The sequence below is a fragment of the Aaosphaeria arxii genome (assembly GCF_010015735.1).
Source record: "Aaosphaeria arxii CBS 175.79 unplaced genomic scaffold BU24scaffold_13, whole genome shotgun sequence".
Taxonomy (NCBI): domain Eukaryota; kingdom Fungi; phylum Ascomycota; class Dothideomycetes; order Pleosporales; genus Aaosphaeria; species Aaosphaeria arxii.
Window position 1 is genome coordinate 1 of NW_022983486.1, and position 15,799 is coordinate 15,799.

At 46.6% G+C, this 15,799-nt stretch overlaps 7 protein-coding genes across 7 annotated transcripts; all 7 read right to left on the reverse strand.

Annotated features, from left to right (window-relative positions):
• Window positions 1-1,796: 1,796 nt before the first annotated feature.
• Window positions 1,797-2,855, reverse strand: BU24DRAFT_312367 (sterol-4-alpha-carboxylate 3-dehydrogenase; the record flags this gene model as incomplete). The annotated part of the gene is made up of 1 exon (XM_033522837.1): window positions 1,797-2,855. A coding segment is annotated over one exon (1,059 nt), but the record flags the coding sequence as incomplete, so codon positions are not given.
• Window positions 2,856-3,426: 571 nt separating this feature from the next.
• BU24DRAFT_473455 (uncharacterized protein) lies at window positions 3,427-4,102 on the reverse strand (the record flags this gene model as incomplete). The annotated part of the gene is made up of 1 exon (XM_033532787.1): window positions 3,427-4,102. One exon carries the CDS (start codon window positions 4,100-4,102, stop codon window positions 3,440-3,442), a length of 663 nt encoding a protein of 220 aa, XP_033377683.1. The 3' UTR covers window positions 3,427-3,439.
• A 2,049-nt stretch (window positions 4,103-6,151) lies between these two features.
• Window positions 6,152-7,391, reverse strand: BU24DRAFT_467734 (uncharacterized protein; the record flags this gene model as incomplete). Its single annotated transcript, XM_033532466.1, has 4 exons — window positions 6,152-6,536; window positions 6,611-7,008; window positions 7,079-7,183; window positions 7,242-7,391. The coding sequence occupies 4 exons, from the start codon at window positions 7,389-7,391 to the stop codon at window positions 6,152-6,154; spliced, it is 1,038 nt and encodes a 345-aa protein (XP_033377684.1).
• Window positions 7,392-8,780: 1,389 nt separating this feature from the next.
• On the reverse strand, window positions 8,781-10,201 carry BU24DRAFT_473463 (NAD(P)-binding protein). Its single transcript, XM_033532788.1, has 3 exons — window positions 10,037-10,201; window positions 9,246-9,977; window positions 8,781-9,192 (listed from the first exon to the last, which is right to left on the reverse strand). Exons 1-3 carry the CDS (start codon window positions 10,099-10,101, stop codon window positions 8,844-8,846), a joined length of 1,146 nt encoding a protein of 381 aa, XP_033377685.1. The 5' UTR covers window positions 10,102-10,201; the 3' UTR covers window positions 8,781-8,843.
• A 491-nt stretch (window positions 10,202-10,692) lies between these two features.
• Window positions 10,693-12,027, reverse strand: BU24DRAFT_428268 (alpha/beta-hydrolase). Its single transcript, XM_033529437.1, has one exon. The coding sequence runs from the start codon at window positions 11,780-11,782 to the stop codon at window positions 10,784-10,786; it is 999 nt and encodes a 332-aa protein (XP_033377686.1). The 5' UTR covers window positions 11,783-12,027; the 3' UTR covers window positions 10,693-10,783.
• Window positions 12,028-12,129: 102 nt separating this feature from the next.
• On the reverse strand, window positions 12,130-13,563 carry BU24DRAFT_401023 (putative short-chain dehydrogenase). The gene is made up of 3 exons (XM_033525478.1): window positions 12,995-13,563; window positions 12,754-12,939; window positions 12,130-12,693 (listed from the first exon to the last, which is right to left on the reverse strand). The coding sequence occupies exons 1-3, from the start codon at window positions 13,468-13,470 to the stop codon at window positions 12,279-12,281; spliced, it is 1,077 nt and encodes a 358-aa protein (XP_033377687.1). The 5' UTR covers window positions 13,471-13,563; the 3' UTR covers window positions 12,130-12,278.
• A 227-nt stretch (window positions 13,564-13,790) lies between these two features.
• On the reverse strand, window positions 13,791-15,380 carry BU24DRAFT_455367 (putative oxidoreductase; the record flags this gene model as incomplete). The annotated part of the gene is made up of 3 exons (XM_033531367.1): window positions 13,791-14,280; window positions 14,344-15,287; window positions 15,348-15,380. 3 exons carry the CDS (start codon window positions 15,378-15,380, stop codon window positions 13,791-13,793), a joined length of 1,467 nt encoding a protein of 488 aa, XP_033377688.1.
• Window positions 15,381-15,799: the final 419 nt, after the last annotated feature.

The following is a 15,799-nucleotide window of genomic DNA, read 5'->3' on the forward strand; positions in this document are numbered from 1 at the left end:
ATCTTGCCTCTAGCATCGTTGCTACTTCAAGGATGCATGCTGCCGCCTCCCTCTCGTTCTCCCCCATGTCTGCCTTTATTAATGTTGCTACGTTCCTTTTTATCGCTGCAGCGAATTCTATGTCTTCCTCAGTCCATGTTTTCTTCTTCCCCGCGTTCGGTTTGGCCTTAGGGCGCGTATTCTCATTGTCCTGAGGTTCGGTCCTCGCACGCGTGCTTGACGCGTCGCGGTTTCGCGACCCTCCACCTTCTTTTGCCAGTGCCACCATTATCCCTACGCGCGAGGAGGTAGTGCGTTGGATTCGTCTCGTTCGTGCGATTCGTTTGGTATCGATTTTACTAGTTTTGGGGAAATTCGTAGAATGGTGTTCTTTTAATAGTAGTAGTATTAACTAAAGGTTATATTTAACATAAAATATCAGATAAAAGTCCTTCAGATTATCCTGACCATCGTACTACTAGGATAATTGGAATTTCTCTTCAAAGGGTGGTTATACAACGGAGTGATAGTCTCAAGATGCTTGACGTGATACTCCGACAGCCACCATGTACATGCAAGATCGTACTCTCATTCTCTCGGCCACCGATTCGTAATTAAAAAGCATTCAGATAATTTGGTCCAATAGACAGAGAGGTGAAATGAAAGAATATGGTAAAGATGAGTTCAGATTGACGAGTATACCAGGTAGGCAATTTCCCAACCTTGTTCTTTGACCTGAACCTTTCTGATGACGAATTTGAAGGACAATGCTTATATTAATTGACATTTAAGCGGCCGGACTAAATACTGCAAAGACCCACAAATATGTCCTTTACAAAAAAAAGGCAACCTCTTCGGCAGTCTGCATCCTGCGTGTGAAGTAACTATGTCCCGAGTGCGACATTTTTCAATTAGGGTTGGAAGCTGCACTTCAAGACGTTGGGGCAATCTGGTTCATGCATTAAAGGAATGTCGCTAGATCGACCCTATTTGATATCTGTATGGAGTAAGAGGATGTCACATTACGATATACGCATTCAGTCTAGGCACCAAGAATCCAGATTGAACTACAGCGCAAACAATAGTTTCGGGATATTAGAGTAGGCACTCCGCAGATATAACCGGCTTTCCGAAAAGTTTAGAGGGATAGTATTCTTAAACGTCAATTGATGACTCTATATGTCAATCATGATCTCTCGCTGTATGAATATGAACAAATCCACCTATCCTACCGGCCAGCAAACGATGCTCGCATTTTTTACAAGTATCTTCTTTGTTATCCAGCGTATTTCAGAGTACATACTACCGGGCCTATTCACTTTCAGCTTATCGACGGGTCTAATGGTCCATTTCCCCTTGCTAAGGCTTACTCCAGAAGAGAATGAAGCTGTGATAATCCGTCAAAACAATCGAAGATGTACTTGCGACTTTCTTTTACAAACGATCAGTGATATTCTACTGGAAATGTAAGTTGTAATAAATCATAGTCTGAAACACGCCAGAAGTAGTTCTGTTTGCTCCGTCTTGGTTAAATTTCATTAACGTGTGTTTGCGCTACTAGTATATCATTAGGACAGGATAGTGTCAATATGAATATGCAAGAATGGGTTGTTAAAACGTGTCAAATTGGCTTCGGAGATATGAGGCACACCTGTGATGCTTGGTGTGATATACAACTTGTGCTTTTGGAGATCTATCTAAGCCATATACCTTTGTTGCGGCAAATCCGTCTGTCTTTAACCCTCGCAATTGAACAGCAAATTCAGATTGCGGTGGTGTAATAGCCATCACTCCGACGTGTTGTTGATTTCGTGGGCGAGGTAATGCTGTACAGTTCGCTTGATGCCCTCCTGCATACCGACTTGTGGCTGGTATCCCAACCTCTCTTTCGCCTTCGAAATGTCAAATGTCCGAGTCATAGTTAGGTACTTGGCCATGCGGCGATTGACATAGGACTCCTTGGATCCAAGGCTAAAGGCCCAGACGGACCATTCTGCAATGACAGCGAAGGCGTAGTACACTGAGCTCGGTATCACTGTCACCTTGTCCTTGGGGACTGGATGGCCAGCCTCGGCGGCAATAGCTCGAACAAAGTCCCAGAATGGCCAGTGTTCATCGTTAGTGATGAAGAAAGCTTCTCCATTCACTTTTAGAGGGCCTTCACGGTCGGCATGACTGTCAGATTCGCGCAGTAACGCTTCGGCAGCGAGAATATGAGCATGAGCGGTATTTCCGCTATAGGTAAAGTCGAAGATGTTGGTTCCATCACCTATCTGGAATCTTGTTCGGCCAGTCCTGGCATTTGCGATCATTTGTGGTGTCGCAGTCGCGTCGCCTTCTCCAAACAGGAGCGAACCACGAAGCCTGGTCGTAAGTAAGCCGTTTTGTCGGTTCGCACCTTGGATCAAGTCTTCAGCCATAGCTTTGGTATGGCTATAGAATTCGGTCTGTTCAGGCCAGTAGAAAAGGCGGCCTTCCTCCGTCGCTTCCACGAGATCGGTTATGTTGTTGTGGATAACGGAAGAACTAGATGTGTAGACCAGAGCCTTGACATAGTTTGTCTCGGCAATGCATTCGATGAGAATCCTTGTTCCGCCTACATTGACATTTTCAAAAACCTTTTTCGTGTTTTTCTGACCCATAAGGGTTGGAGATACCGTATGCATGATAACCTTCGGTTTGACGGCTTCTAGCACCGAGCGCACGTCTTGCTGTGAGGCTATGCTTCCCTGCACATACTTTGCTCCTAGTACACGATTGACATCAACACGAATGTCGAAAGCGGTCACATCCGATGCCTTCTTGGTTTCGAGGAGCTGTTTGATGATGTGGTGTCCGAGGCCTCCGCAGCCGCCAAGCACGAGGACTGGGTCCATGTTTGTTTTTAAAGTAGGACTAGTGGACGACTTAGAAGGAAGATAATAGAGTACAAATTTGGGAGGAATTCGTAAGAAAGGGTCAGAACATGAAAAATAACAACGGTGAGGATTGGGAGCAATCCCTTTATTGATTTTGCCATAACGGCCGAAAGTAGACATATAGTAAGCCCAAGCACCAACTGAGGCGTAGCAAAGTCCATCTCTGTGGAACACAGCCAGTGAGCAAAGACCATTCTAATGAGCTTGATTAACAATATGCATATCAGGAAGCCACATACGTGTGTCACTCACGATCCAGACTGCGTTGCCTGCCTACTTGACACGTATTACAGGGTTGGACGCAATGTTCTAAGGCATTACTAATTTGTCGTTCTAACATCCCGCACAGCAAATATTATTCTTGGGGCTTGTTGCTTAGAAAGACAGAATTCGTCTTTACCATGATGCCTTCCAGCCGAGGCCACAAACCATAAAGCGCTAAAAATCCATGAAGGGAACCCAGTCTCATCCAAGTACCATCTCAAAATTTGAGATCTCGAGATGCAACAACTCCAACCAAATGCGAAGCCTCCAAAGTGTCCCTAGTTCTTCTCTTCAGACCTGATTTCCATCGGCCGCATCCCCTCGTCCTCTGACCCTGGAAACTGACCTCGCCGGGCGATCTCATTAGGATTGTATCCCACACAAACATCGTCTCCTACAATTCGATAACGGGAAGACGTGCCCAATATCGTAGTCAACAATGGAATGACCAGAATTGCGAGAACACGTCTGTCTTGAGCGTATACTCTCGTGACGGTCGTCTCGGTAATCGTGCGGACGGTGCCCTCAGGCGATCTTACAAATGCCACCAAGGTCCGCATTTCGAATATCCCCTCAATACGCGACGCCACATCCTCGGCTGATGAATTGGCCTGCGAATGAAGTAAGTGTAACGCGAACGGATTCGAATAGATGGTGTCGCCATTACTCCCCTTCACTCTACCAGCACTGAAGTTGAAGGGTGACCGTCCGTTGTGGTACATTGTTCGCATGTAGTTAAGAGAGCCGTCCTTCACTGACGTATTTGACAGGCCTCGAAATGAAGTTCGGTTGAGGATTGGAGGGTCCGCTCCTGTCTGGATTATCTCAACTGTGCCGAGGGTAAGAAGGCAGTCGACGGTGTTGGCGAAAAAATTGCTTGTTTCATTTGTGTTCTTGACAGATACTCCAAGTATTGTCGCCCATTCATACGTGTAGCACATCTTGTCTGTATCCTGACACGGTGGCCGGCCAGATCTGAAATCAGCATAGATATATGGTGAACCGTATTGGAGATTAACTGAAATGTTCGGGTTTATAGCACTAGTGTATGTTTCATTGAGCCAGCTGGTTGCTCTGGGTTGGAACAGATTTTCAGGATGTGGCGTGCTGGTATAATTACATTGCGCACGAATACTGTGGACGGTTGACTTCACAGTGCAGCTTGATGCCGAGCACACTGAAGCTGCAGGTGCCTCAAAGCTGCTGAGGTAGGCCAGACCTGCCGTGAGGCCGGGGACGTCATTGCCTTCTCCTCCACGAAGCCTATCGTTGGAGTCATCTAGCTACCTAGACCAAACATCCGCTGTTGATTGTAGTGTGTTTGTGCTTGTATCGATGTTGTTTTTCTGAGAAATGCCGCTGACTAGAACAGTGGACACCACGCCAGTGACAGCAAGTGCGACTCCAGCGATCTTGAGAGTCCATTCTTTTCCACTGAAAAAGTATATCACCCTTTGGAGTGGAGAAACTGTCCACTGTGCTTATGCACGAGTCTCCAAAGCCGTAAGCTTGATTTGGTGTGTAGAGTATAGAAACTTTTGCCAAAGAGCTTGCTCAACCGCAATAGTGACAAGTGCAGCAGTTGCGGCATTAAGGACCACAGCCAAAAAGTTGACTGCTGTACGTGGAGAGATGCCTGATGCGTCCGGCGTGAGGAGCGATTCCTGCTTGAGCAATTGTGGGGAGATAAAGATGAGAAGGAGTAAGAGGTAGCAAATAACGAGAAACATCACCAACAAAACGCAGACGCTTATGTTGATTGCGCGTGAATACGACCGTAGTCGGTTTGAAAAATCTCCTAATACCATGACTGCCGACGTCTACGACACAAAGAAAAGGGAGAAATTAGACTGACAGGACGGGGCATGGAAAGAGGATAACATATCCAGTACTGGGAAGCGGGGTCCTTCAATCCTCTTTCAACTTGCAAATCAGATGAAGGAGGTTAATCTCTTATTGATTGTCATCACTCTTTCTATTTCTGTAATTCTATACAGCCTTGCAGCATACACCAACCGTAATCACCGATCTTATTGGGCTACTACGTCCCGAACGCCTAACCTGGCCCGTATTACGCTATCTCAGCCTTGTCCCTTGCGCCCTTCTATGCCCTATTTTATTAGCATACAACCTGTTCTAATAGGTTAATCAAGCTGTAGGGATGACCCTCCATGTAGTTGCAGCTGTTAAAGCCTTGAGACAGAGGAAGAAGGATTGGAGCGTGCATCTAGACCGATTGATGGTTCCCGTGGCCATCTTCCCGTGGCCATCGAGGAGAAGAAGGCACGAATCACCAAATTTTCGACTCGCAATGTGTCTTTCGAAGTGTTGAAGCAATTAAAGGCCTAGCTCATTAGTCTTCCAGCCATTCTAGCTCACTGCGGTCACCGAATTATGTGATCATGGCTTAGTATACCAGTTCTGGAAGTAATCACGCCCGATAAGGATAACAAACGACGGTAGCTTGACGCATTCGATGACTGTAACCCACTCACGATTGGCCAGCTATAATCCTTTTAGGTTCTTTCGTCTTTCAGCTTCTGTTACGACTTTCATTGACGCTGTAATACCCGTTTAAAACTTAGTTTCGTCGAAGTTGAATGCATCGTTGTCTACGATGCCGTACTCTGCCTTTGTAATACGTACGAGCTCATACCACGCCTGCACACCCTCTGGACCTCCACAAAGGGCTCTTTTGTAGTCGTATCTGCGAGAGAAGTGCGTTTCAAGTTCACGAGTACGTTTAACAAAGTTTGTGCTAGCCTGTACCCTACTGCGCCGGTTGCGAAGATTGTCGGCCATACCTCGCACAGATCTAGGCGCAAGGAAGATTCCACGTAGATCAAGATTAAGTATATGTTGAATTATAACCTCTTCCTCTGAGGAACTTTTGGAGATGCTTCCAGTCGTGGTACTACCTATGAAGAAGTTGTGATCCCCAAATTCCTAAGTGCAAATATAAAATAATAGAAACATTCATCATGCTTGCATTATCGCAATGCCAAGATTCTTTCCTCCGAAGAGCCCTTTAGAAGGCCAATGCAAGGATCTACATTAAACACGTCTGCATAGCTCTTAAGCCTCGCTGCCCTTGGATGGGCCACCGTATCATCCAAGTCGAATGTTTGCTGTGGTGGCACTCGTTGACCAGCGCCGAAATCGATGCTGAAGTTTCCAGCCGTAGATCTCCCTGTCCGGCTGGCGAGAAGCCTGATCTTCGCAGCAAGTGGTCGTAGGGTTGAGCTCGAGGTGGCCATGACACTAATGCCAACCTCGACAACCGACCAGATAGCAATCTCGGCATTCGCATACAGAAAATCTGGATCCTCGAGAAAGTGTACGTAGGGAAGTCTAGCAATTGTTGCTACAGCAGCACTAGCAACATCCATTAGTCCTTTACTTTTAGCAAGAGGATAATACAGAGGATCGAATGGGAGAGGCTTGCTCACATAGATCCGATTGCAAGGAGGAGAACAACGGTAGCCTTCAGGCGGCGCGACATCTGAACCCCTTTCAAGACGCTGATAGGTAGCATTGCGAGAGAAATGTCGGCGAAGAGCATGACAGCGCCATGCCCGTAAGTAGCGGCCACCATGCTCGCCGGTTCACGGCAAGTCCCCGTGCCAGAGTGGGCAGGCAATAGGCGTTCCCAAAACAAAGGTATGGGACTGCAAGTGTGCAGGATGAAGAAAAAGTAAAAAATGGTGAAGATGAAGATAATGCTCAAGATAATATAAATGACTGTTTTTTCACCACGATTAGTGGTGACGCGGTATAGTGTCAGACAGAAAGATGTCTTGATGAGCCAAGTAGTTGTAACATAGATTAGTTCGCAAACAAAGTAGTACTGCCGGCAGAGCATTAGCCAATCATCCTAACACGAACTTCGATCGAACGAGTGCATGGGTTTAACTAACGCGAACACCATTCGAAAATTGTTCCATCGACAGATTAGCGGCATGTTGACCGATTCCAGCATCTGCTCCAAGGATAAGCGTGACGAGGAGAACAGTAAAGGTAAGCTGGCGAAGCTTTGTTAGCCAGGCTGTGAGCAACACAAGGCGAGTCAGGCTAGTATACTTGTGAACAGATTGCGAAGACATCGTCCAAGCCAAATATTCTTTTCATCTTACATCTGACATATACTCGCAGGCACATAGAGACAAGACTGATGATGTAGAATGAAATCAGGGTTGCAATGATAGTGCCGCCTTTCCCAGCGATCGCCATTGTGACAGGGTAGGCAGGAGGGTGATGTTCGAGAGAAAGCGGGGGCCGCAGAGCAGAAACAATGATTGTAGAAGACAGAGGGGGAAAGATGGAGCAGGAAAGGGCGATAATGTAGCAATAAAGAAATCGGTTAGGAATATAAGCATTGGGGACAGAAGGGGCAACAACTATGATGGGGGCCCGAACGGCTCGATGGCCTTGCTTTGATCACAACCCAGCCATGTCCGGGGTATTACCCCAGGTTTGGAAACATATGCCAGGTACACAAATGAGTTCTGAGGTGTTCTCTTGCTACCTCGTATGTACTTGGATATCTCACTCTACTGTGTAGCCGAGACACTGTTTGTTGGTGTTTGAGCAGGCATGTGGGCATCTCTAACCGACGCTTTAAACACGATTTCTTGCATGGAAATATGCTGCTAAACCTTTATCTTGCCTCACAATGTAAATCATGTATCAAATCAGGCATGATTTCCGACAATGAGTGCTACAGTTAAGGTTGTGTAGGAATCACGATGCGGGGCGGACAAAGCTTAATGCCACAATGCAGGGAAGACAAGTTTTAAGTTTGTACGGCTTCTTAATCCAAGAATAACTTATAGCTATAACTTGCTAATGAAAACACCTTGTATTGGTCTACTATACAATGGGGTCCCTTCAATAGGTAGGCAATAGCTGTACATGCTATTACAGAACTTGTGCCGATTTCTATGTAAAAGTCTACAGACTTCAGCAATTTGCTTATTATAACCCCTTGTATAGTTTTGTCAGGTACAAACAGTCCTGCTAATGTAGACATGGGCTACGCCATGATATTTACGAGATAGTTGCGCAGCCTTACGCTAGTGCTCCCGTCGTTCCGCTTATCGAGTCATTTCCTCTCTGTCAGTACGCCTCTTAGCCTGGGGTCTAGACGTACCCCGTAAAGCCTTCAGTGCATCGCATCGTATCACATCATTATTGATCGCCATATGTCACAAAGGGAATGGAATTTCTTGACAACTTGCTCTTCTGGAGCGGTAATGCCTGTGCTTACTAGATACCGTCGATTCGAAGCAAAGGCAGACAACGGCTTGATTGAAGTGACGTGAAGAGCAAATCAAATGCAGTTGAGAAGGATGCCCATCTACTTATCCCGATACAGGCGCTTCCTGTGCATCCCTAATTAGCATTGAATACCCAGAAAACGAATTTTAAGAGCCTATATCTACTGGATCGGGACACATGATGTATACTCTTTCTAGGACTTACCGATACTGCAGCAATACTTGCATTTACAAAGCTTACAATCATGACCTTTTCGTAACAAATGCATCTTTTACATGCGTAACGACGAACCCTTTACATTGTACGTAAACTCAAAGGTGTGCTGATCATGACGCAAAATGACTGAGTTTAGCAGAACCCGAGTACTTATTACGTGCAGACCTAGGGGGAATCATGCATCCCAACTCATCTCCCATCCGCCTTCATCAACATGCCCAAAATCTCCAAGTCCTTCCTTGCATCCTCTGGCCCCGTCTTTGGTATCTTCCCTTTCGCAACCCATTCCCACACCTCCTTCCACTCTAGCGTAAATGGGTCTTCATACGTCCTCCGAATCGTCGCCTCCCTATAAGATCCATCTGGTAATGCGTCCTTGACAACCATCGTCGTAGGTAACCCTTTGACGAAGGGAGTATCAATGCAGAGTTTAACAGTTTTATTGTCACCAAAAACTTCGATTGAAGCGTCGAATCGCGCCACATTATCAACACCAGATTCGTAGGATACGGCGAACGTAGGGTATTGGAATATTGCACTGAGGAAGTTAGATCTTTCTGACCAAGGGAAGAGCGACAACAAATTCAATACCTCCAAAATGGTGATCCAGTAGTAGCGCAAGGCGCAAATCCCACCACTCCTTTGGGCATTCCCAAAATCTCTCTCATCGCACTCAGATCATGTGATCCGAGCATGGAGAGGTAATTCCACATCATGTCCGTCTCGGGCGTCACCTCCACGCCCAGTTCCTTCCTCAAAGCCTGCTCTATATCATCCGCCGTCTTCCTCTGCAGTGCCTGGGTATCTTCTTCGCGGTAATCGCCAAAGGTTCGAGGGAAAGAGCCCGACTGCCCTATAAAAACGGAGTTCGGGCCTATGATGTCGCGGACACGGGCATAGCGGATCGAATCTATACTACCAACTTCCTTCACAACGTCTTCGAAGGCAGCAGCATAACGCCTCATGTATCCCACAAAAACCTTGTCCCCACCTGCCTTTTTGTTGGCATTGATGATGGTGTCAGTGTCCCGCAGAGTCAAGGCAATGGGCTTCTCGATGAAAACATGTTTTCCAGCTTGAAGAGCAACGAGGGCTTGTGATGCATGGAGCGAGTGATGAGATGCTATCAGTACTACATCTACGTTTGGTGCTGTGCATAGTTCTTCGGCGTTGAGAGTGGTCTTTGGTGGTAAAGCGCCGGCGACTTTCGACTGGCTGTGTTGAAGGGCATCTGAGGAGACGTCGCTCAGATGAGTGATCTGGTAGAGACGCGAGAGGTGGTTTAACGTAGGAATGTGGGTGACTTGTGTTATTAGACCGCATCTATCAAAATTCATTATAATGCTTATTATTAATAATTGTCATGAGTTGTCAAAACTGACCCAATGATACCTACTCGTATGATGCGATCGCTCTTCGCAGCTTCAGTTGGTTTCATACCCCACATTCTGGAATTATTTGGTTGCTGGTAACGGGAAGTTGAGGAAATTCAAGGAATTTATCTGGTGACTGAGTCCAAATGTCCAAACCTTTGCGTGGCAGTGATGCTATATATGGGTACCTAGACACGCACTTGAAGCCTTCGTTACGAGATAATCGTCGCTGCAGAGGCGGAGATACCCTTAATAGTTAGCCTGAATGAACCCCGCATCGGCAAGGACGATGCAGTCGAGATTGGTTCGTTTCAAAATCGATGCTTCTCGGGCCGCCTTGTGTCCAATCATGGGCATCACGCCCTCACTAATTTTCCGATAATAATCCAGAAAGAACCAACAGCAGAGCAGAAAGGCATTTCTGGGAAATCTGCATTATAGGCGCTGTCGGTAATTGTTAGATAGACGTTACCGGGAAGCATCTTAGTCGTATAGATCGCTCAACTCGATATACGGCAAAGAACTCGGGACATGGTAAAAAGTAATTCTATAGGTACTCAATCGTGCATATCGTATAGTTCTGCTTGATCCTCCTTATAATTTCACCCTCTGTTCATTAATAGGTACGTCAGATTGCTATATTGCTAACTGACATTTTGTTTTGACTACAGTAAATGCAAAGATTTGCGAGGAAGCAGCAGCAAGGAAGCGCAATTCCTCCGAATCCCTACTATACATACCTATACTTTCGATTAATCAAATCCATGACCTGAATATCGACCTGCAATAGCTATACAATTGGATAGCTCTTCCAATCAAAGCTCCACAAGCTAGTGGTAACCCGATTCGGGCCCATGTCCCGGGTTTCCAAAGATTCATCTTGGGGATCAGTATATCCCTTTCTGACGAACGGTTGCGTGTTTTTTGAGCGGTGCCCACGAAATCATCGATAGCTTCGATCATAATATCAGAGACCTTATCTGGTTGGCTTAAGAACGGTGAATGGCTGGTGCGCAACTCCCTATGTTCTACAATACCACCCATTGCCCTAGCCATACCTACTTGCATTCGTTGTGCGAAGACAGGTAGACCACGATCCTCAGTCGTGCCAATATACCACGTACGAACATCTTTCCAGCCCGCATAAGCGTATTGCCCGCCCTCGAATAGTGCTTTCAGACTTTGGGATTGGAGCTGCGACACCCAGTAGTTTGCTTCGTCTATTGGTAAATCATGGTAGAACAAGTCGCGAGGCTGCGCGACAAGCTCAGCAAAACCCGTCTCTTTGTTTACACGCCACGACGGCGGGGGTACCCCGAGGAAGGGGTCCATGAATGCAAGGCCGGTCAAAGTAAAACCGGATGCAATGAGTATTAGGCCCACAACATGTCCCTCCCTATGGCCTGGCGCAATTGTACCCTTGGCGGTATCAGACGGAGCATTGGGTGAGGAGTTTAGTTGAATGCTGTTGCGCGGCTGCGTGAACCCTTTGATGGCACTGTTGCCAACCATTCCGCCATAAGAATGCGCAATGACAACAACATCGCGTTTCTGGTCGATCTCGCGAGCGATAATCGCGCGTGCATTATCGATATCGTCCTTGAAAGTTGCGGTCGGATCTCCGCTTGCTGAATTCAATGTGACAACACGGCTTCGTACTCCATGTTTCTGCTCCATTGTCTGAATGACGTTGTTGTAGCACGTGGGCAGATGCCATGCGCCTGGTATAAAGACCAGCGTCAGCAAATTTGCCATGATTCAAAACACCATGCAACTTTTTGAAAGCTATAATATATTCAAGTCCCGGTTCCTGATGTGTAACAGCGGAGATGGAGACTATTTTAAGTCAGGGCGTTTGGTTTCACTTGAAGCGCCCCACTTCAAGTGTACTGAATACCTTTCGCGAGCAACGAACGTGTCGAGGAGAAGACCGAACGTCTAAGGAAGTTCGTGGGTGATCGAAACTCGAAGACTCCCACCCTGGGCGGTAGTAGTGGAATAATGCGGTATGTTCATATGCAATTTGTTGGGGTGGGGGTAAGAAATGAGAAAAGAAAAGAGTGGATGTGGATAAAAGAGGATGCTAAGATGATTTAGGAAAGCTCCAGCCAGCCACCTTCGCTGCTCCGCATGAGAAGATTACGCGACAAACAAACGAACCCTCAATTTGTTACACAGATTCATCATAACTTAAACCTTCCTTCATACCTATATATAACTAGTAAACTGAGTACTCTGAGATTACGAGATATCAACACCAGTGTTCAAGGCATGTCTCTTGACTTTCCAATTGCGTATAGCGTATTGTGTCTCTCCAGAGCATGCTTCCCTTTGCAGGGTCCAAAGCTTCAGGGTTTCGGATACCTAGCTCAGAACCGTTCAGGTATAGAGCCTTAGGTCTTGCGCTCAGAGGCGGAGGACTGCTCATGAGCGCTGCAGCAATGATATCGGACGCTGATTTCCTCGCCGATCGAAGGGGCCCGTTGGAGATGAAACAACCCAAGATCACTCTCAAAGCTGGCAACAGGAGCTGCCACAGAAAAACTCGCAAAACCCAACTCCCACTTTGACGTACTATGCCAGTGTTCACTAATCCAGGATCAATTCCAAGTACTGAGACATTATTAAGGGCAGAGTCTTGGTCGAGACGACGCTGAAGCTCGGAACTGTGCAAAGCGATTTTAGCTTCTGTAAAGACCAAACTAAGAAGGGGGGATTCAATTTACATGGCCACGACGCCGCAGAGTTTGGAAGCACCATATCGCCTATAACCAGCTGCCCACCCAGTCATGTCATCCTTGCTTAAACTCCACTGGCCACGTGCAATAGCATCGATATTATTTGAATTCAAGACAATATTGTACTTCGCCTCTTTGAAAGCCCCATTCCATGAATTACGAGGATCATGTGGGCTGCAATACATTAGCAGGTTTGGTGACTAAATAGACAGAAAAGGTGCAAACTTACTTGTGGGACCAACTACAAATCCAAAGCACCCGTCCTCTATCAGCATCTATGCTCTGCAACAACAACATTGAAAGAAGCCAATGGCCCAAGTAGTTTGTTGCAAAAGATGTGTCCAACCCATCTTCAGTCCATGTTTGTTTTTCAAACTCCTCATAGCCGGCGTTGAGGACTATGGCGTGAATTCGAGGAACCATTCCCTCTGCAACACGTCTATTGATCGTTCCCGCAACTGTACGAACATCGCTGAGGTTCGAAAGATCTAACGAAATCTTCTCGTGGGAATGCGGAGTGGCGCTACGAGAGACTTGGTTGACAATAGCAGTGTCTAGTGACTTCGCAGTAGCAACATTACGGGCAATATATATACCGTGGTACGATGCATTAAGATCTGGTGCCGAAATAATTTGCGAAACAATAGCAGTCCCAAGACCACCGTTTGCCCCTGTCACAATTATTGTGCCTCTTGGATCAGCCATAATAGCATTATGTAGAAGATGGTCGAATGCTGAAAGAAAAATATGCAGAGAAATATTCCTTCGAAAGAGGCGGAACCAGGTATTTTATCGGACATGGGCAGCGGAGGTAGTAGGTAATTATCAACCAGATATAATTATCCTTGTATTATTAAATGCCTCAGCACGCACCATGCAGGCAATATCAGGCCACGCCAACACCATGCACTGTGCCTCAATATGATGTGGCAAAGTAATCAAGACCATTGACCCAAATCGGAGGGATTCTAAAGTTTCCTCTACTCAGCACTTCCCCATTCCCAAACCCACAATATCCCACAAATTCAGGCTTGAGGAAGCTTAAATCCACCAGGAACCTGATATTGGAAAGTCCCTAGCGGGTCCTGCTCAGCTGCAATCTTACGCAACCGGCGGACGTTAGGCTCTGTGTAGCTAAGCAGAGGGTTTTGGTACGGTGCTGCATAGTTCAGGTACAAGAAGGGATCGAAGGCTTGGAGTTTGATCATGTCGACATTTATTGCATCCATTAGCGAGCGACCATATTGCTCAACAAGGTCGTCGTCATCTGGAGACGTATAACTGACGCTCAGCAAAGCGATTACTAGCGCGTTGGTTATATTCCCTCTGTTGTCAAAGCCTAGAGCATTGGATCTCCGGTTGCGTGCGTAAAGTACTGGTGGAAGTGGTTCCAAAGTGAGCGATGAAACAATTCCTGGAATTTCTCCTATTGCAAGGGAACTCTCATTGAAACGGAAGAATGTTGCATTGATTGCGGCCTCGGTTGATAAAAATGTAAGAGTACTCCAAAACATCCTGATCGCTACAATTAGAGTCACGTACAGAAGCCTAAAGCCAGTAAAGGTTTGCAGTACTTACCGCTGACCGGTTGCAGCCTGGCTTCTCAAGTCTCGGGAAAGCTGTGTTACATTGGATATCCCACCAACGCTGAGCAGTGCAGGTAAGCTTCTTAAATTCGCAAAAATGGAAGGATTATCCTCGGGTTTGGTATACTCGAGCTGATTCGCGACAATCAACCCAGTAGTAGCGGAGAAGCCCCAAGTCAATGTCAGATGCGCAAACTCGTCATATGTCGCAGGGTCGTTGATCTTGACAAATTCGTGAACCTCCTCAAGCCAAACATCAGGCTTGTAGTACGCATACCCACCGAAGAACGGCTCTTGCGGAAACGTTTGCATTTCGATGGAGGTGACAATGCCAAAGTTGTTGCTACCGCCCCGCAGAGCCCATAGCAGATCTGGATGCTCATAATCATTGGCGTTCACGACAGTCCCATTAGCCAGCACTACCTCATAGTTGATGATTGCATCCGCTGTCCAACCATAACGGGTCCCAAAATAAGAGATGCCGCCTCCGGTACTCAATCCTCCAATACCGACGCCCGCCGTACGCCCCCCATTGACGCTGCGATCTAAGGGGTCCAACTTGGAGTAAACCAAGTCCCAGGAGCCACCTGCGCCAACTGACACAGTCTCTCTATGAGAATTGACATGGACTGAATTTAGCTTTCGCAGATCCAAGGTGACACCTCCATCAATGTTGGCAGCGCCTGCCCAAGCAGTGTGCCCACCGGACCTAATAGCGAATTGGCATTGTCGTTTGCCATCGTCCTTGAGGTCGACATAAAGACTTGTAAGAGTTTTGACGGCGATTGAGACGTCATTAGTGCTCTCCGGGAAGATTATACACTGAGGCTGGAGACTTGCTTCTTGGAGTGAGAAGTAAGAGGCCAGAGACGAAATATAGGATGGCTCTGGGGGAAAAGCTGTTATGTTTCCCAGGAGGGTGGACAACGCCAGGCACTGACATTTATGTTAGCAACAGGTCTGTCACATACTTATTGTCTTATGGTGAGAACTGACGCAAATCCCAGTAGTTCCCGGATTGATCGTCATAATTCCTGTAGCTTCTCGAAATAGTTTGTTGAGGCTTGACTCGCGATATGAGCAGGCACTAGGTGCAATAGTGTTGGAGCGATGATGATGCTAGAAATTAGAACGGACTTTGACGACCTTTATTCTCCCTTGGTATTACGTTCATGCACGCCAAGTTCTTGTCATGAACAATTGCCCCTTGTAATTATTAGCATGTATGACTATGCAGTCGGACCCGGTTAGTCTGGTATCTTCTGGCACCTGCATACATATAATGATATTCCAGACAAATCCTTCAATAGATACAAGTAACCGTGCTTCATATGGTCTAACCGTTTGCTAGCTAGGGTGTATAGATATTTAGCACGCGAGGGTTATGGGTAGCAATAAATGCCGAGTTGGAGGGTGGAATGGTTTAGAGACTGCATAGTTACAACAGA